The sequence below is a fragment of the Egretta garzetta genome, unplaced genomic scaffold (assembly GCF_000687185.1).
Source record: "Egretta garzetta isolate BGI_Z169 unplaced genomic scaffold, ASM68718v1 scaffold85, whole genome shotgun sequence".
Lineage (NCBI taxonomy): Eukaryota > Metazoa > Chordata > Aves > Pelecaniformes > Ardeidae > Egretta > Egretta garzetta.
In genome coordinates this window covers 2,072,912-2,093,925 of record NW_009259718.1, presented here as the reverse complement: position 1 = coordinate 2,093,925, position 21,014 = coordinate 2,072,912, and the positions used below count along the sequence as shown (strand labels likewise).

Below are 21,014 nucleotides of genomic sequence, written 5' to 3'. Positions count from 1 at the left end.
GTATGCGGGGAGAAGCAGGTGGAATCAGAACAGCTGTCTCTGTTCTGGGGGAGGGTATTTGGGGGGGTGTGCTTTTTTGCACCCTTTTCCTTCACACAGTGGTGCTTTATCTGTAGCCTTGCACGGTAGCTGGCCATCTAAATTCACATTAATGCTTTCTATATTAAATACACTGTAATACAGAAATACTCCTTTGCTTCTGAAGTTGTATAAATCTGAAAGATTAAAAAAATATGGTTGCTTGGTTAATACAGTAGTCTTCCAAAAATGCTAAGTTCGCCAAAACTAAGACCTCTTTCATCTTTTTGCTCTGATTTCCAGCATACTTGCTATGGTCTAGTAGTGCCCAATAACAGATACATCAACTCTGTTCTTAGAGAGGGCGCAGAAAAGTCAAGAAACAGGGTACGTGACTGCCACATGATGCAATCCAGCATCTTTCTTTTTCTAAGCATGTTTGTGAGCTTTGCTGTACCAGAACTATGTTCACATACTCCGTGCTCACATCCTTACCTCACCAAACAGAAAGAGTACTGTATACGCTAAATTAAACAACCCCTTTGCCCCCTTGAATAGCTGTTTTACCTGATATACAAGGTATTGTCTTAGTGATGGATATATGAGAGCATAGTGTTACCGGCTAGCTGCTCTGCTTCTCATGTCTTTGCTGGTAGCCTTAATGGATACAGATTCTGCTGCGCTGATTTGACATAACTGAAAAAAAACCCATTAAAATGAGGTGTGCTGACCTCAGTCTCTCGGTGTATGTATGAACATCTCTCTGGTTGCCAGTAGTGTAAGAGATGGCTGGGGTCTAACCAGATTTACTTTTTTTTTGTTTGTTTTTTTATAATCAGAATCGCACACCTGCTAAACTCTCCCAGCTAACCCCTTCATCATCACCTGATACAATGAGTGCAGCTAGAATAAGTGAGTAAGTACTACTGACCATCACCAGCTATCCACAGCAGGGATACAAGTTATAGATGCCTTGGGTGGGAAACTGGCTTTCCTGGCTTTCCTGGCTTTCAGAGTTGTAGATTTTCACTAACTTGGAGGACCTGAGGTACCAACTGGACTAGTCTTACTACATATAAACAAAGATAAAATTGTCAGTGAATTAAGCTAAATGGATTTAAAGGAGACGAAAACTGTTTTTAAGGTGAAGTAACACAAGGTAATTTATGAGAGAGTGAATGAAAGTGCTGAAGTTGCACCACTACTTTCCCTCACGGTAAAAGACTCTGTTAACTCTGTCGGTTTTTTCATAATTTATGCAGAGCATGGTCAGTGAGAATGGAGAAAGCAAAGCCTGTGGAGAAATATAAAATGATGTGCTCCCATTGGTGGGCTAGGGAAGTCTCTGGCGACTGTGTTTCAGGTAGGCTGTATGTAACGCCCAGTGGAGTAGTGTAATGCTGTAACTCTTCTCAGAGAGGATTCTGTCTAATTTTATGATGGTGTGAACGCTGTTGTATAGGTGGAGGAGTTGAATTAGGTTCCTGAAAACTTCAGGCACTTTGAGTTCCCCAGGCTGGATCTATTCGCAGGATATTGCCTGTTTGCTTTACTTTGTGGTTTGCTGACATTTCCTGTGTCTTCAGAGGAATACAGAAAGAACTTAAAGAAGGGGTAGAGTGGTAAACGGCATCAGCTGTTTCTCCTCAGTTAATCTTTACTGAATGAGAGCACTACATTCAATTAACCTTTTAGCATATAAAGACTGGAGAACAGCACCCGAGTTCTGTTCAGATTATTTCTGTTAACTTTACACACACATACACAGTGTGTGCACAGAGCCCTTTCCAAAGTGTGTATGTTTCAGTGCTTTGGGAGCTCTATAGGTGGCTGGCTTTCTGGTTCCTAAGGATTTTTTGTTTGGTTGGTTTTGATGTCAGTGTCAGTAATGGTAGGCTGAATTTACATTAAGAACTGCTTTGGTGTTGAAAGTTATATTAAAACCCACCCCCACTTCCTTACAGTACAAACAAACAAACAAACAAATACCCCAAAGATACGAAGCCTGTTAAAAGAAGCCGATGAGCTTTCCAGGAGGAGCCAGGGAGAGGTGAAGCCACGAGGAGTCTGTGGGCCCGTGGGAAGATTTGCAATAACAGGTTGGTTGGTGAGAGAACAAGCGGAAGCATGAAACTAAATACAGAGCTCAGCCTTATAAAAAACGAGATTTTTATTTTTTTCTTGTTGTCATCTACAGTATACTTTATGTTACTTGCTCTCTAAAATTCATTCCCTGGTAGATATGTGTTTGACCATCATTGACTTAATCTTATCTTTTGGGGTTTTTTTGCATAATTTTTTTTGTTTGTCTAAATGCAGGCTACTGATGTGTTCAGGCTGAGGACAAATTAGGTACAATTTATTAGGCTCTTATGTATAACTTTATTTCATAATTTTTAACTGAATTTTATGTATCTGAGAACATAGGGTTTCATTTTTGGCCATTTTAAGCTCTACATTAATTCAATAGCAAGTAAGTTTTGTAATTTGCTACATTAATAGCACTCTAAAATTGTATTTAATAAAATGCCTTCACTGTAGCTTGTATTTTGCTTAGCATTCATTCTTTATTTAGAACTGGGAATTGAATGCATATTCAGTTAGGAAGGGCTGGTGAAAGAGAGTTCAGCTGTACCTCCTCCCATTCAGAAAACCACCATACACTCTAATTTTCCTTCTTGCTTCCTTAAAGTAGTTGGGATTAGAATTGTTTTTATATTTAAAGTAATTGAGGAAACAGAAATGAGTTCATCATAGACAGCGGGGATTCAGAAAGCACTCTGATAGGTAACATACTTCATTTTTAATGCTCACATGACTGGCTGCTCTACATCAAGGTGATGGACTTGTGCGTACATTGTAGTATGGCCCTGTCCTTCTGGTCAAAGGCAAAATGATGTAACAAATGTCGTGTGCTAAGAATTCAGAACAGTGCAGGAGTTGTTAATTCCTTCTACAATTTTCCTCAGGCTCTCTTCTCCGAAACCATGCCAGAGATGACAGAGAATGAAACACCTACTAAGAAGCAACATCGGTGAGTTTCTGTGGGAAAATAACTATTTTGTAGTTCTGTAGTCTGTGATCATGTTGCAGTTACAAAGTTTCTAGCTAAAAGTTTGGCAGTAAGAGTATTGACAGGAAGTTCTGAGGGTTGACCAGGGCTGATCCAAAAGTTTGGGAACTATGGCTGCAAAACTCTCTCTCTTCCCCTGTCCATGCTGAATTATTTGTCAAAGACATGTCTGCCTGGGCCACCTAGGCAATGGAGATTCTTTGATTATTACACTGACTACTCTGATGTATATAAAACTGTGTATAAACTGTGTATAAACTTTGACAGAGTAATTTAGATCTCTTCCTCCACTCCCAGTGAAATCTGGATCTTGCATCTCAAATCTCTGCTGGAACTCAAAATACATCTTGAAGTTGAACGGCAACACTAGGACCAACATTTGTAACAGAAGTCTCTTGTAGTTCATTACAACTTTTCCAGTTTTTTGCTCCTTTGCAGTAGCATGTTGATCTAATACCTGATTGGTAGGGGAATCCTTCAGTCCCTAGTTAAATACAGCATTCATCTTATGTTAGGTGGCCATGTAGGATATGATTTGTTGTAAGAAAAGCTCACAAAGAACATTGATTTGTCCTACAGAATTCTTTTTGGTCTTCATGGATTTTGTGACTACTTCTTACCCCACTAATAGAGTAGTTTGGACTCTGTACTAGTAATGGGAATCAAAGGGCAGCTGGGTCTCTCCAGCCCTTACATTCCTGTGCATATTTAGGATATATGATCAATTCTGACTGGCATATGGTTGTTTTGGTTATAAGTGGGAGAACTGTAGTTTACTGTAAAACAAGAAAACATTTTGAATTATACTTTACATGGATTCCTGTTCTGGTGGTGCAAGTTTTCAATGAACAGAGGATTCATCACTTCTTGAATGGTTGTAGAAGATATGCAGGCTTCAGTTGACATTTATTTGACTTGAAGATGTTCATCTTTAGGCATTATTTCTTAGCAAATGTCTCCAGGTGTCGCCATCTGCAGAAATATTACTGTCTTGTAATCATTGTCCAAGTTTCTCTAGATGCACACTACTTTCGGTGAGTTACCAGAAATAAACGTATATCAACTCAAAGCATAAAGTATATGTGCCCCATCATAATCACACGTGTCACCCACGTGTATCTTGCATTCTCACTTCAGATTCCTTGTTATATCTGGACTGTGCTGTAGCAGTGGAAAAGGAGAGCAGAAGATGCTTCTCTGCTTTTTGCATACTCCAGCCAAACATCTAGACTGAGAATGCGCTGCTGGGCAGAAATCTTCTGAAACTTTTTTTTTTCTGGAATATTTATTTTTCCAGAAAACACGTGCTTTGCTTTACTATACTTCCTTGAAAGTATTTGGTTTACTGCACATGTAATGTGCATCTGATTTACATATGTAGAGTACACATTTGGGATTTATTGACTTCCAGCAAAGCAATTTGAGGCATTGCACAATGATTCTGACCTGATTGCCATCGGTCCAGAAATTCCAGGTGGAAATCTAAAACCAGACAGCCCTCACATGCTGAAATCATACCTGGACAGAATTTTGAGGCAGTAAAGAAGAACAGCTGCAGAGGAATGGTAATTCTGGTTTCTCACACAAAGGCAGCATGTGTATACAGGGAGGTATGATGTTTGAGGGTAACACGTCTGGAAAAATCAATTTGTGTGGTGACATTTTTTCCTGTTTCATTGATCCAGTGAACATAAAAGCAGCATTTCAAACAAATAATTAACTATGCTGTTGCTCAGAAATTAGTTCTATTTTTTTAATATTTGGCCTTATTGAACCCTGGATACTTGTTGCTACTGGGTAATTGTTGCTGAACAAAAACATAAAAATCCAGCTCTGTCCTATAAATATAGGTAATAATAATCAAATGGGATATTACACTATGCTTTGTTATGCTGAAATGTATTGAAGTACGAACACAAATGGATTTTTGTTAGAAACTATTTAATACTAATGTCTAAAAACGGTCCTTGTGAATGTGACTTCTACTGTGTTCTTGTTCACAGAGCAGAATATAATATTTAGTATTTTTAGCTGTAATGGAAATAATAAAAGAAACATTTGTATGCAGATTTTTTCCCTTCTGTTTCACATAACTGTTTTCCCTTTATATTTCACAGAAAGAAAAACCGGGAGACACATAATGCAGGTAGGAACATTATGCTTTGGTGTTTGGTCTGGAAATAAGCACAGATGCTGTGAACTAGTAAAACATGTTTTGCATGGAGAGGGTTCTTCCGTAGGACTTTATTACACCAAAAAACCCCCCACCTACTGAACACTTTTCTGTGTCCTTGCATAGAATATGAGTGCAGATGGGCTTCTTGATTGGTTTCTGGTTTGCTGTTTTCCACAGTACAAGGTTACAGCAGCATGCCCAAGTGTGAAAGCAGGACCATGCCCCTGGCTTTCCAATGCTAGTAAACTAAGAAGTAAACGATTTCAGTTGTGTTCAAGTGTAAAGGAAAATAAATGCACAGTCATTCACACACAAATAATACCCACCTCTCTTAAAATAAAGAGGTAAACGCTTAAGCAATTTAGAGATGGATATCCAACCCAAGAGCTTTAGAGGTTCCCTGGAATAGAAATATTCCTGTAGCCTGTCCCTGAGATTGCCAGCACCTGGATGTTGGCATCCCAGAAATTCTGTGTGAATACCATCTGTATGTTGCAGGAGTCGCATCCCTCAGGCAGCGTGCGGCCTTTTCTTCCTGTCAGTGTCTAGTGGCATCTTCTGCAATTAGCAGCAGAAAGATGGACCGGGAAAAGGCCTGGCAGGTTTTGGCCTGGTTTATCCTAAGAAATTGATTCCAGTTGTTCTTTTATTAAACAGCACTACTGTGTGATCTTCACAAACTCAACTGGAAAAACCATTGAGTAGTTTCCACGTGAAGGCTGTGGAATATCGTGCTTGTCACCCTGTGCCCAGGGTGTGGCCAATTTCTTAAGGATTAAGAAGCATGAGGAAATAGTCTTACCAAGTTTACTTTTACGATTGCGGGCCTCGTTCTAATTCTCAGTTCCTGTTTTACTTGCCAATAGCTTTCCAAAGTCTTCATCTACTGGGCTGAACTCTGCAAGATGTGGGGGACCAGCTCCCTCCAAGCCTTTAGCTTGCTTAGTCTGGACAAGCTGAGTAGAGCATGGAAAATATTGTCAAAACAAAGGAATATCACTTCACAACCACTGTGATAGCTGTATGTGTTAGTAAGATACATAAAAATTAAGTCCCAAGGATCACATGTTTTATTGTTTATGCAGCTGCTCTGATTTATATGGTAAATTTCTTGCAGAAGTCTTGCCATGCTTAGGCTACTTAGGCCTGTCTCTGTCTCCTGAAATACAAAAACTAATCTAGTAGTTCGAGAAATGTAAATTCAAGTGACCAACTACTGAAATAAAACTGTTTAAATTAAATCAGTACCTCCTTTGTAAAGGAGCACAGCAAAATATACTCACCTGAGGATCACTTTGTGTTTCTGTGTGCCACCAAAAGCAGCCCAGCTGTGCAAACCACAGGGCAGTACTCAGCACAATGAACAAACGATCTGTTGATTTGAATCTTGACAGAGCCATGACAGAACTTTTTTTCAGGCTCTTTGGGAAAAAGGCATCCAATAATTTTCATTTGTGTAGAACACCAAAATATTTCAGTCAAAAAAAATAGCTACATGAGAGGAACTATATTTGAAAGCAGCTGACTATTGAGGGTGGGAAACAGAGACTAATACTATCGAAAAAACCAGCCCCAAAGGTATTTACACTGCTAGACTTGTAGTGTAGACCCTTTGCACCAGTGTTTAGGCCTTGTGAAGAGGTAAACAATGTCACTAGAGGACTATAAATGAAGCATTTTGTGACCTGCTCCAAAATAGGTAGTTTACTGGAAATACTGTTCACTCAATATTTTCTTTACTCCCAGTCATAATTAGACCTTGCGGAACAGTTGCACCTGTGAACGTAAGAGTAACTGATTGTCTATATACCTAGAGCTTCAGCTATATTCAGTGTTGACTGCTCCATCAATATAAATTTAAAATTAAGATTGAAAGGGTTAAGATTAAGATAGGGTAAATTCTAAATTATTTCTCTTTTGGTGCTAAACTGGACATTAGTATTTAAGAGACATGGATTCCCTTCCCAAATCTGAAACTGATTCGTAATCTTGGTTCATTTGCTTTCTGCAGCTAGAAAGCATTACCAAAACCTGAATTTTGAGTTGCAATAAGTCTTCTTTTCCACAAAGCGGTCCAGAACATCCCCACCTCTTAGAGATACTGTTGCTTATGTTACAGCTCTCAGTTCCGCTGAGTACTAATTCAATAATTAAATTTACTTTAGAGGATTTTTTTTCCTCTCTTAAGTTACTAAGGGTTCCAGTATGTCATGAAATATTGTATTTATGAGCTCTTACATTGGTACTAGTTGTGCTGCTGTTGTGCTGACTTCCCCAACCAGATGACACAGAACATATTATTTTTGCTTAGTGGAGAGACATCGAAAGAAGAAGATTAATGCTGGGATAAACAGAATTGGAGAGCTCATTCCCTGCTCTCCAGCACTTAAGCAGGTGAGTGCCTGTTCAGAGGTACGTACAAGTTTCCTGTAAAATGCTTGTGTGTTTCCTTGTCTGCAGAAACATAAATACTTGTTTTGCTATTCTGCTTAGGAAGAAGGCAAAACTGAATTAAGGTGCTCAAAAATCTTACTGGTTATTAGTATCTAAAAATTATTTGTAATAGAATCCCCTTTTGGGAGTGAGGGGCCACGTGAATGTAACTACACAGACTTTGAGCTTTTTATATGAAGGTCTTGCATATGACTGCTGGAGGAATGAAGCGGTACAAGTTGGACATGTGACTGATTTTCTGTCTTAAGGGTGGATGTGACAAGAATGGAGCCAGACTCTTCTCAGTGGTGCCCAGCGACAGGACAAGGGGCAATGGGCACAAACTGAAGCATAGGAGGTTTCAGTTGAATATGCAGAAGAACTTCTTTACTTTGAGGGTGACAGAGCACTGGAACAGGCTGCCCAGGGGGGTTGTGGAGTCTCCTTCTCTGGAGATATTCAAAACCCGCCTGGACGATGTCCTGTGTAACATGCTCTAGGAGAACCTGCTTTAGCAGGGGGGTTGGACTAGATGATCTCCCAAGGTCCCTTCCAACCCTTGCCATTCTGTGATTCTGTAATTCATACGTGCGGTATTTTTGAGGAGGTGTAGGCTCGGCTAATTTGCCCATGTCTGCCTGTGCGTTTGATTCACAGCTTCCCAAAGTTCTCATTCAGGGTGCCTGAGCATTGGTAACAACAGAAGGTAAAAACCCCACCTTGGCTGCTGCCTGCCCTGTGCATTGAGCGGATGGAAAGCTCTTCGCCCTTTTCTCTGTAGGAGGGTTAGCAGGCTGGACAGAAGGAGGTTGGATCTGGCCAGTGGGTTGCTGCTTACATTGTTCAGCTCCTGTTTGTCAAGTCATTTTCTGCTGATGCTGTTTAAGGTAGTCTGTATGACGGTCAAGTGGTGAAAGCTATGGGTTAAGCAAGGCCATTTTTCAGGTCATTCTCCAATCCCTTCTCTGCCTTTTGCTGGCGATTGCTTAATGTCCTAAGATGTAAATAGAATTGCATGCATGCTTATTTTTCTCGTCTTTTGTACAATGGGATGAAAGCAATTCAGAAAGTGAAATAACTTAAGACAGTGTCCTTGTGAAAGATGAAGCAAGACAAATGGTTTGAGGTTGATGCACAGAAGCATCCTTTTCAAGATAGAGCCATCTACAGCAGAGGCTGTTCCTATAGAATAGTAGAAGAAGAAATTAAGAATTGAACAAGGGGTTTCACAGATAGAATAAGCACAGTTTTGTAAAAGGAAGGTGGTGGGGGAGCTACGGCAGACTTTCTCTTTCCATATTCTACAGTATATTGGTTTCAAAATTATGCATACACCTCCCTGGATAATTGTTCCACATTTGTTTCTTTCCTAATAAAATATTTATGAGGCAGTATCCTGGAAATTTCACATGATGTATATGTTTACTAGTGAACAAGAATATCGGGCTGCTCACCAAGCAATGATGCTTGCTGTTTGTTTCTGCAGCCCTAGCATCTAGCTTCAGGCATCAGAAAACGCCAGCTCCAGCACGTTACTCTGTAAAAACTCATTGGTATTTTAGGGTTAATATCACTCATGAAACCTGTAGTTCAACTAAAAAAAAAAAAAACACCTGACCCAACCAAACAAAAACAACCCATAAAAAAACCCCTCAACGATATTCAGAGAATCATTTGGGTTAGCACATTTTGAGAGTGAAGACTATTGGAGCAAGTGCAATCTCATCATTAATGGATCTTTCTCCTAATTTTATATATGTGTTTTCTTTTAAAGAGCAAGAACATGATCCTGGATCAGGCCTTTAAGTACATAACAGAAATGAAAAGACAGAATGATGAACTTCTGTTAAATGGAGGGAACAATGAACAGGGTGAGTACAGATGCTGCTGGAGGCCCTAGAATTTATGTCACTCATTTCCACTGTGTTCATATGAACAACAAATCCTGGACCAACAAACTTGGGAATCCCAAGACATTGGGCACCTACAGGAAAAATACAGCTGCTTAGAATATCTTGAGACAAGAAGCCAAGAGTGTTCTTGCTCATAGCCATGAGACAATGAAGCAATCATGCTGTGATGTAAAGTAATTACAGAGCTGACGCAACACCATCTAGTAGATTCTGTCCTGATTTAGTCTACTGTAGTGACCAGAATTATTTCTGACAAACTTCAGGGTTAGATTCTTTTCATTGAAAACATGGAGTTTACTTCATGCATAGAGCTATTTTTTTTTTCCTTTCAAATGCTGTAAAAGTGATAACAGCCTATTTTTAAAAATATAATGCTTCATAAAAAATCTTGAAAAGATGTGTAAAAAATACAGTGATGGAGGTGTGGCAGAAATAATCTCAGAGCTAATGTTTGGTTCATGATTTTTATTTCTCCCCATAGAATGCAATTCTAAACAGGTTATTTTTATCTTGTTAGTGTAATTGGGTTTGGAAAACCTAGGTGATTTTCCTAGTTAGGTGAGCCATCTCCAAGTGCATTGCTGGTTTTTGTGGCTTTATGTAAGTGTTTTGTATTTAATTTTGCACATCATTTTTAGATGTATTGAAACTTAATAGTCCTGGAGAGCCATGAGATTATCAATTACATAAAAATGGTTCTAGTGTTTGCAAAGGAGCAGGGAAAAGAGAAAGGTAAATTAATGTGCTCGTATATCCTTCAGTAATTAAACAATTTGATTAGTGTTCAGTTTCATATGAGCTCATCCTGATGTTTATTCTAACTAAATAATTTGACATGTCTTGTTGTTGGTAACAGAATAGTCTGTGAGGTTGATTCACTTTCCTGCTCAGTAGAGAGGCTTATCGGGTTAAGAGACTTCAGTTATATTATGTTAACCATTTGAAGAGAGCATACATTATTAACAATTTATTTCAGTAGTGCATAGTATTTACTCTCGAAGACATGTGGTAACATTACCTAGTATTTGCTATGGTGCTGATGTAATGGAGTGTTCTCACTGTTTTGTAGCTGAAGAGATAAAAAAACTCCGTAAACAGTTGGATGAACTGCAAAAGGAAAACGGGAGATACATCGAACTACTGAAAGCAAATGATATTTGCCTGTATGATGACCCTACAATCCACTGGAAGGGAAATCTGAAAAACGCGAAGGTGTCTGTTGTTATTCCCAGTGATCAGGTTCAAAAGAACATAATTGTCTATTCAAATGGGAGTCAACCCAGTGGAAATAACCAGGGAGCATCTGTCCAGGGAATAACGTTTAATGTTGGTCATAATTTACAAAAGCAAACAGCCAATGTTGTGCCAGTCCAGAGAACTTGCAACCTAGTGACTCCTGTGACGATTTCTGGTATTTACCCCACAGAAAACAAGCCATGGTCACAAACTACAGTTTCTCCACTGCCATCTGCTCAGACAGCTCCAGCAGGGAGCGTTCTTGAGCTTTCCACCCCAGAGAACATGCAAGGCGTGCTCGCTGCTGCTACTGCCAGCTCACAGAGTGCGTCTCAATCTGCAACAGGACAGGAACTACAGTGTTCTTCAAGTAATGCACCACAAAATGATCAAAATCTCCCCAAAAGTAAAAATGATGAGGAGGGCACTAAATTAACAAAGAAAACACTCCCACAGGGAATCAGCCTTCCTTCCAGTGCCTCCACAGAAGCCTCCCAAGTTCAACAGGTGAATACAACTTGCTCAAATACACACAATTCTAGGAGCAACCTTCCGGACAGCTGTGTCATTTCAACCACAGACACAGCTTGTGTGCCATCTATGAGACCACCTGCTGCAGATAGTTCTTCCTCTGTAAATGTCCTCAAAAGTACAGACTTAGTAAGTAGTGCTGGAATGCCCGTGACTTCTGCAGCAGAAGGAGCTAAGGCTGTGACAGCAATAAGCACTCTGCCTGCCAGTCCCCTAGAGAACTGCTGGTCTTTTTCAGGCTCTTCAGGTGTTGGCACTTCAGACTTGAAAAACATGAGTAGCCTTACGCGGATGCCTTCAGCTGGAAACACACAGACCACGTGGACAACTCTGCAGCTAGCAGGAAATACCGTTCAGCCACTTAGCCAAACGCCATCCGGTATAATGACCACACTATTAAACGAGCCGGTTAATGGTGCTGGTACTGTACCTTCTGCTCACAGCAGGCCTTTGACTACAAGTATCAGTCTGAATACTTCTCTGCCTGCAGATGGCCAGGCAGCTGAACACATCGTGGTTACCTTGCCCTCGTGCCCACCCTTACCTATGCAGCCGTTAATCAGCCAGCCACAGGTTAAAACTCAAGCTGCAGGAAATATCCTTCCATTAAATTCAGCTATGCAGGTGATACAGATGGCTCAGCCAGTCGCATCCGCTGTTACAGGAGCACCAGCTAACCAGAATGTCATCATTCTCCAGCCTCCGAACCCCGCTCCGTGCCCTCCAATTGTGAGGGCAGAAGTTCCCAGCCAAAATGTTAGTCAGCAAATTGTAATTATACAAGCTGCTAATCAGAATCCTCTTCCCCTCCTCTCCGCTCAGCCTTCTGCTTCTGTGAGAGTTCCTGTGAATGGGCCGACTGCAGTTGCAAACTCTAGCAACTCCATACAAAATGCCCCTCTTCCACAGACTTTTGGAGGGAAACACCTTGTCCATATATTACCAAGACCATCTTCTTTGCCATCTTCTAGCTCTACACAAACGTTTTCTGTTACAATGTCAAATCAACAGCATCCTCAGACTATCTCATTAAACGGGCAGCTTTTTGCATTGCAGCCTGTGATGTCCTCATCTGGAGCTTCAAATCAAGCCCCTATGCAAATTATTCAACCCACCACCAGCGAAGATCCAAATACCAACGTTGCCCTCAATACATTTGGTGCTTTAGCTAACCTCAATCAAAGTATATCGCAAATGGCTGGGCAGAGCTGCTTACACTTGTCTCTCAGCCACCCTACCAATCCCACAACTGTCAGTAACCAGATTGCCACAGTTAACTGTGTGTCTTTACCAACTTCTGTGGCATCTTCAGTACCTGCAGAGGTTTCGGTATTAACTAGCGTGTCTAATTCAATTAATGCTTCCCCCAAAAAAGCGGCTGCTGGCTTGCCATCCAATGCAAAACCAAAAAGGACAAATAAAAAACCAAGTACAAAGAAGCACCAAGCAGTCAACAGTAAAGTATCCTGTCCTGCAGTTCCTTGCAAAGATGCAGGGAAGGTGGACTGTGCTCCTGTGGAAACGGTGGCAAAGCATTCAAACGGTGAGGGGCTGCTTGAAAACGCTCCAGCAGCATCGCAAGCTTTAATGACATCGCAGGCGAGCGGTGTGGCAGCACCGAGTGGCGTCAGCGTTTCTGACTGTCATTCCAAAGAGTCTGCGAGCTCTGAACAGGCAACGAAAACCTGCTCCGTCCCCGAGCCAAGCTCGGCAGAGGTGCCCGCTTCCTCGCCGCTGGCCTCCACGGTGTCAGAGCAGCTAGCGCTTGTCCCACCGACTGCCAAAGATGCTGCTCCTGGCCAGCAGGCCCGTGGGTCTCAGAACCCTCCACCAACCAGCTCTGCCTTGCCAGAGTCTCCCACACCCTGTGAGCCCCCCAGCACCTTAGCATCCTCTCGTACCGAAGCACATGTGACACATTCTCAGGTTGCTGGGACATCAGCATTTTTCCTGCAATGTTGTGCAGGATTCCTCTGCGGTAATGCAAGATGCAGACTTGTTAGAAGGGCAGGGTCTAACCAAAATGCTGTCTGATCTCACAAAAGAAAGAACAGCTGTGGAAAAAACATCTTCATTCACCATTCAGGGGGAGCATCCTAATTTTCCCATGGAAAACTCTAAATTGGCAGAATCAAATGTTGATTTGCCTGAGAAGCAGGAACTCTTGCTAATGAACACGGAAGGTGATGCTCTCTCCCAGCATCACTCCTGCATTTCTGATCAGGAAGTAGTCGGTGCTTCCCTTATCGCTAGCAGGCAGGCAGACTCCCCAATGTCAACTAGCTCTGGCAGCAGTCGAGGCTTCTCAGTTGCATCTATGCTGCCAGATACCACCAGAGAAGACGTTACTAGCAGCACCTCAACCAGTACGTGTAACAGCTGCACGTTTTCAGAGCAGACTGACATTGTAGCTCTTGCAGCAAGAGCTATTTTTGACCAGGAAAACCTGGAGAAAGGTGGAGGAGGAGGAGGAATACAGGTTAATGTGAGGGACGGCATCTCTAAATCAGCTGAGGTTGCACCTTTGGAGAGAGAGCAACAGCCTTTTAAACCTCAACCAGTGAAAGAAAACAATGCAGGGCCACTGGAAGTGGCACCAAACAAATTCAGTGCTCAAGATACAGTACAGACAAATGTCGATAGACAGGTTGAAAAGCCAAGCTGCTCTGTAGGAGGTGTGGAAACATCAAACGCTTCTTTGCAGATTCCTGCTTCCCAGTCACCAAGCATAACCAGTCTAAGCGTGAATAATCTAATACACCAGAGTCGCATTGTCCATCCCCTTGTGAGCTGCTCAAGTTTATCGCAGTCTTCAGAGCCAGCAAGCGTCCCTGCAACTGTGAGCCTCTCCCTTCCATCCAGCACCTATGTCAATCAGTCTCCAGGACCTGCTATGATGAATGAATATGCCCAGGAGCAGCTGAATGCTATTAGGGCAAGCACCATGCAGGCACCCCAGCTACAGGAATCACACTTAAAGCAGCAAAATCATGAAGGTCGCAAGGACTCGGCCAAGCGGGCTGTTCAAGATGACCTTCTGCTTTCTACGGCAAAGAGGCAAAAGCAGTGCCAGACAACGCCCATAAGGCTTGAAGGGATGGCATTGATGAACCGCACACCAGAGAGCATTGCTGATCAAACACAGATGCTTGTCAGTCAGATTCCTCCTAATTCATCCAATTCAGTGGCATCGGTGAGCAATCAAGGGCACACAGATGGCCTTAACAGGTTATTCCCGCCAAACAGCAACTTTGTCACACCAGCTTTGAGACAAACTGAAGTTCAGTGTGGTTCTCAGCCATCAATTTCAGAGCAGCAAGGCCAGGCAGGGCAGCACCTGCAGCCAATTCAACATGTTCCTGCTCAGGGCATATCTCACCTCCACAGTAATCATCCATACTTAAAGCAACAGCAGGCCGGTCAGTTAAGAGAAAGGCACCACTTGTATCAGCTGCAGCACCATGTCACGCATGGGGAAAACTCAGTCCACTCTCAACCCCACGGTGTACACCAGCAGCGAACAATACAGCAGGAGGTGCAGATGCAAAAGAAACGAAACCTCATCCAGGGAACACAAGCCACACAACTTTCTCTACAGCAAAAACACCATGGAAGCGATCAAACACGGCAGAAAGGTGGTCAGCCTCATCCTCACCACCAGCAGATGCAGCAGCAGATGCAGCAGCACTTTGGAGCTTCCCAGCCTGAGAAGAACTGTGAAAATCCTGCAACAAGCAGAAACCACCATAACCACCCCCAGAGCCATATAAATCAGGATATTATGCATCAACAGCAGCAAGACGTTAGCAGCAGGCAGCAAGGTTCAGCTTCTGAACATGTGTCAGGGCACAATCAGATACAGAGGCTTCTGACCTCAAGGGGCTTAGAGCAGCAAATGGTGTCCCAGGCAAGTATCGTAACCAGGCCATCAGATATGACATGCACCCCTCACAGGCAGGAAAGAAATAGAGTTTCCAGCTACTCTGCCGAGGCACTCATTGGGAAGACGCCCTCTAATTCAGAACAGAGAATAGGAATATCTCTTCAAGGCCCCAGGGTTTCTGACCAGCTGGAAATGAGAAGCTATCTTGATGTTTCTAGAAATAAAGGGTTGGTCATCCATAACATGCAGGGCCGCTTATCTGTTGACCATACAGTTGGCTCAGATGTGCAGCGGCTTTCTGATTGTCAGACATTTAAGCCAGCTGGACCCAATCAACAACCGACGGGCAATTTTGATGTACAGGCTTCAAGAAACAGTGAAATTGGTAATTCCGTGTCATCCCTCCGAGGCATGCAGTCACAAGCTTTTCGAATCGGTCAAAATACCGGGCCATCCATAGAAAGACAGAAGAGATTGCCCTACCAGCCAGTACAGGGTATTCCAACAGGAAACGCCTTGCCATCACGGGAAAATGAAAACACGTGCCACCAAAGTTTTATGCAGAGTTTACTTGCCCCTCACCTTGGAGATCAAGTTAGTGGGAGCCAAAGATCAATTCCAGAACATCAAAGGAACACGCAGTGTGGCGCCTCCTCCACCATTGAGTACAACTGTCCCCCAGCACGGGAGAGCGTCCACATCCGAAGAGATGGTGATGGCCAGAGTAGGGAGAGCTGTGACATGTCTATTGGTGCAATTAACACAAGGAACAGTTCTTTGAATATTCCTTTTTCGAGTTCTTCTTCCTCAGGAGATATTCAGGGTCGCAATACAAGCCCAAATATCTCTGTGCAGAAGTCCAATCCCATGAGGATGACGGACAGTCATGGAACTAAGAGCCACATGAATACGCCTGTTTCTAGCAACATGCATGGAGTTGTGAGGCCAACTCACCCTCACCCTGCAGTTTCTCACGGAAATGGCGAGCAAGGGCAACCTTCTGTTCGTCAGCCAAATTCTTCAGTTACTCAGCGGTCGAGGCATCCTCTGCAAGATAATGGAGGTTCTAAAATACGTCAGCCCGAAAGGAATCGATCTGGAAATCAAAGGCACGGAAACGTCTTTGACCCTAGTCTTCCCCATCTTCCTCTGTCCACCAGCGGCAGCATGATCCTCGGGCGCCAGCAGTCCGCGATAGAAAAAAGAGGAAGCATTGTCCGATTTATGTCTGATGGCCCTCAAGTGTCTAACGATAACGCGGCCCCTGACCAACATACTCTCTCTCAGAATTTTGGATTCCCTTTTATTCCGGAGGGCAGCATGAATCCACCGATAAATGCCAATACCTCTTTTATCCCACCAGTGACTCAGCCTAGTGCCACTCGAACACCAGCTCTAATCCCGGTCGATCCTCAGAACACCCTGCCGTCCTTCTATCCTCCTTACTCTCCTGCCCATCCTACCCTTTCCAACGACATTTCGATCCCTTACTTTCCCAATCAAATGTTTCCTAACCCAAGCACAGAGAAGCCGAGTAGTGGAAGTTTAAACAATCGATTTGGATCCATTTTGTCTCCTCCCAGGCCTGTTGGCTTTGCTCAGCCAAGTTTTCCTTTGCTTCCAGATATGCCGCCGATGCACATGACCAACACGTCGCACTTATCCAATTTTAACTTGACATCTTTGTTTCCAGAAATAGCCACAGCTCTTCCTCCAGATGGTTCAGCAATGTCGCCTTTGCTTTCCATTGCAAACACATCTGCTTCAGATTCTTCCAAGCAGTCCTCAAACCGACCTGCCCACAATATAAGCCATATCCTAGGTCACGACTGCAGCTCAGCTGTATGAAAACTGATAGACTGACTTCTGGTCTGATGCGTTGTTTATATATTTAAGAAGAAGAAAGTGGATCTTACTGGCATCCCTGAAGAGACCATTCATAGCATCACTGTATTTGCCTAAATGTATGTATATGGGTACTTTTCGTATTTATATACACACTGTATTTCCATCCACCTTACTAACTTTAAAGCACCAGTGCCTATAGCAATGCTGACTTACTAGTAAACAGTAAGGATGCAACATTGAGAGCTGTGCAAATATTGGTTGTTGATTTTTCCAACAACCAAGTTTGATGTCCGATTGTTCCAGGGTAAGGGCCACCCTCAGTAATACGTGGATGTAAAGGAAGCGAGAGCATCCGTAAGGGAGACAGGAAACAAATGCTACAGGTTTTGGTTTGTTTCTGATGCGTTTACCTGAAACTACAGACGAACTTGGAGTGGCTTGGGTTCCTCTTTTTCCTTTGTAAAATACCTTCAGGAGCCTCAACACAAGGCAAGTCTCTGTTAACCCAGTGCTAATCGATAAAGACGTTTGTTGTGCAGTCTGTTTGAAGCTTGTCACACGCACTTGACATAAGGCTGACTTTACCTGGCAAAAACTACTATGTGTTTCCACGGTCAGCAATTAAAAATACTGGATTAGAAAATTCAAATTTCTTTAACCCACGACTTTCTGTTTCTAAGAAGAATTTTATTTGGATCTGTTTTAACAATGGCTTCAGTTACTGCTGAACTTGATCAGCGTTTTAATGTAGCTTATGACTCCTCCTGGTGTAGTCAGCAGAGACAGCAGTCATATTTGTTGCCATTTCATTGTTCATATGCTGCAAGTTACCTCCCCCCCCCCTTTTTTTTTGCCTTTGCTCAAACACCAGCTTTCTGGTTTCTGTGAGTGACAGCCCTTTGTTGTACCAGGCAGCACATGGGAGGAGGACTGAGCCTGTGGCATCCCGCAAAACGAGCGGGGATCCATCCCCGTGGGCACGGGTTTTACTTAACACTGCTGGGAGGATCCATCCTGAGAGGATCCATCTGGGCTGAGTAAATACCAGTACTTTGCACTCGAATGCACCTTTTGTCTGAAGTCGTATGATTGTGGCTGAAGGAGGAACATGAATGTGTCAAGACCGAAAGGCTGCATACCAGGAAGACGTGATTTGAGCACCACGAGGAAAGGGGATGTGTTTGTATGGGTGTGAGAGACGGAGTGAATGTGCGTGCGCTGGCTGAGTCTCCAGTATTTTCACAAATTTTGGTCCTGTTTCTTTTAAAAGAAAGGGAAGAACTAGGTAAGTTTTATTTATTTAGTGGCTCTGCAGTGTGGTTTTTGTTTCTAAACCAAGGCAGAAATATTTGTCTTTTTTTTTTTATGTGCTTGGAAATACCATTCTGGTTTTGATTCTTCAAGTAACAGCGTAAGGTCAGGTTTCTCTGTATGCAATCCTCCCCCTACCAGCCAGGGAGTGGCAAAAACTGCTCCGGGGCCTCTTCTCTGGCAGGGCAAGGTTGAAACACTTTGTGTTGCCCATCAGTGCATCATCTTGCTGCTCCTGGGACCTGTCACAGGTTCTCCCCCAGTGCTGCTGCTAGTAGGAGGGTGGGGAGGAACAGGCTCCCTGGGATTTTTTTAGAGATTTCTTTTATTCTTTGAAAGGTAGAAAGGAAGATATCCCTCCATCTCCAAGAATGGGATCCACAAAGAGGAACTTGAAAGATTTTTTTCATAGCTTGACAACCCAGGCCACGTTTTTGCTAAGTCCTTTTACACTGATCCAGGAGAGTAAAAAGGCTTTAGCGTAAAAAAGAATTGGGCTATGTCTGTAGTCCATCCTGACAGTGTCTCCATTCTTGTAACCTGGGGTCTGATGTTTTCCTGCAAAGAATGGTAGAATGGCAGTAGAATGGTTCTGATTCAAATTGGGAATCACTTTTTAATTCCAATGGAGCTTATCTTAGGACACTACATTTAAGTGGTGCATCGGTTCTCTGTGTTTCTTAAAAATAATAGGTTGAATATTTATTTGACTTCCAAGCAAAGGCAGCTTCTCTGAGTTTGACTGTGAAATGGGCTGCCAAAGTGTGGGTACCAACCGAATGGCAGCAACTGGCCTGCGCAGAGCAGGAGGGTTAGGAATGATGGTCAGTCTTCTACTCCCACCAAGGGCATTGCGGGTCTGGGTGTTACCTGGTGAGACCCTCCGATCAAATTGATTTCCCTAAGCAGAAGATCCCAAAGCGGGGCTGTGCATTACAGACCTTTAGGAGGGAAGCAAAACAGCCATTCTTGCTCTTTTTAAATGGCATTGTGCGTGCAACGGTGTATTTGGCTTTCAAGACAAAGTAGTGAAAAATTAAGCCCTGGCTCCAGGACTTTATATAAAGATGTTAGTCATGCTCATCATTCCAGGCATTCATGCCGTGCCACATTAGTTTTCTCTGCTGGCAAAATGATGTCTTTGAAAACTGGAGCGAGCCTGTAAACTTGTACGGACCAGTTGCAAGAGTTGAATGTTCACAAGTCCGTGGGGCCTGATGGGATTCATCCTGGAGCACTGAAGGAGCTAGCAGGTGCTATGGCAGGACCCCTCTCGATCATCTACCAAGGGTCTTGGGAGTCTGGGGAGGTCCCCGATGGATGCAACCCAGCCAGTGTTATTCCAATCTACAAAAAGGGTGTGAGGGAAGAACCCGGGGAACGACAGACCTGTTAGTCTAACCTCAGTTCCTGGAAAAATTACGGAGAATGTTACACTGGGTACTACTGAAAAGGCATTTAAAGAATAATGCAATCATCAGGGACAGTCAACATGGGTTCACAAAGGGAAAGTCCTGTTTAACTAATTTGATATCCTTCTGTGATAAGGCCACCCTCCTAGTGAATGAAGGGAAGGTGGTAGATGTAATTTTTTCTGGATTTTAGTAAGGCTTTTGATGCTGTCCCTCGCAGCATACTGCAGAACAAATTGCCCAACTGTGGGATGAGTGAGTTCATGGTGTGCTGGGTGAAGAACTGGCTGAAGGGCAGAGCTCAGAGAGTTGTAGTGAATGGGGCTACATCTGGCTGGCAACCGGTCACCAGCCGTGTTCCTCGGGGCTCAATGTTCCTCGGTTCTGTTCAATATATTTATCAATGATCAGGATGCACGAGTTGAATGCACCATTAGCAAGTTTGCTGATGACACCAAACTGGGAGGTGCTGTTGGCTCTCTTGAGGGACGAGAGGCCTTGCAGAGGGATCTAGATAGATTGGAGCATTGGGCAATCATCAGTGGGATGAAATTTAACAAGTCCAAATGCCAGATTCTGTACCTGGGATGGGGTAACATCATGCACAAGTATAAACCGGGAGAGGAACGGCTGGAGAGCAGCCCTGCAGAAAGAGACCTGGGGTGCTGGTTGAGATCAGGCTCAATGCCAGCAGCGTGCTCTGGCAGCCCAGAGGGCAAACCGCATCCTGGGGTGCACCAAACACAGCTTCACCACCAGCCAGTCAGGAGAGGTGATCATCCCGCTGTATTCAGTGCTGGTGTGGCCTCACCTTGAGCACTGTGTACAGTTCTGGGCCCCACCATTTCAGAAGGAGGTGAAGGTCCTTGGATGCCTCCAGAGGGCAACAAAGCTGGTGGCAGGGCTGGAAGGCCTGTCCTGTGAGGAGCGGGTAGGGACTTTGGGCTTGTCTGGTTTGGAGAAGAGGAGGCCGAGGGCAACCTCATTGCTCCCTACAGCTCCCTGAGAAGGGGACGTGGAGAGGAAGGTGCTGAGCTCTTCTCCTTGGGATCCAGTGCCAGGACTCCTGGGAATGGCTCAAACCAGGGGAGGTTTAGACTGGACATTAGGAAGCATGTCTTTACCGAGAGGGTGGTCAGGGCAGGCTTCCTAGGGAGGCGGTTGATGCCCCAAGCCTGTC

At 43.5% G+C, this 21,014-nt stretch overlaps 1 protein-coding gene across 1 annotated transcript; it reads left to right on the top strand.

Moving 5' to 3' along the window:
* Positions 1–521: 521 nt before the first annotated feature.
* USF3 (upstream transcription factor family member 3) lies at positions 522–17,939 on the top strand. Its single transcript, XM_009639097.2, is given in 8 exon segments — positions 522–934; positions 1,983–2,117; positions 2,988–3,052; positions 5,209–5,237; positions 7,579–7,661; positions 9,475–9,571; positions 10,683–13,326; positions 13,328–17,939. Coding segments are annotated over 6 exon segments (6,684 nt in total). The 5' UTR covers positions 522–934; positions 1,983–2,117; positions 2,988–3,005; the 3' UTR covers positions 17,112–17,939.
* The last annotated feature ends 3,075 nt before the right edge of the window (positions 17,940–21,014 follow it).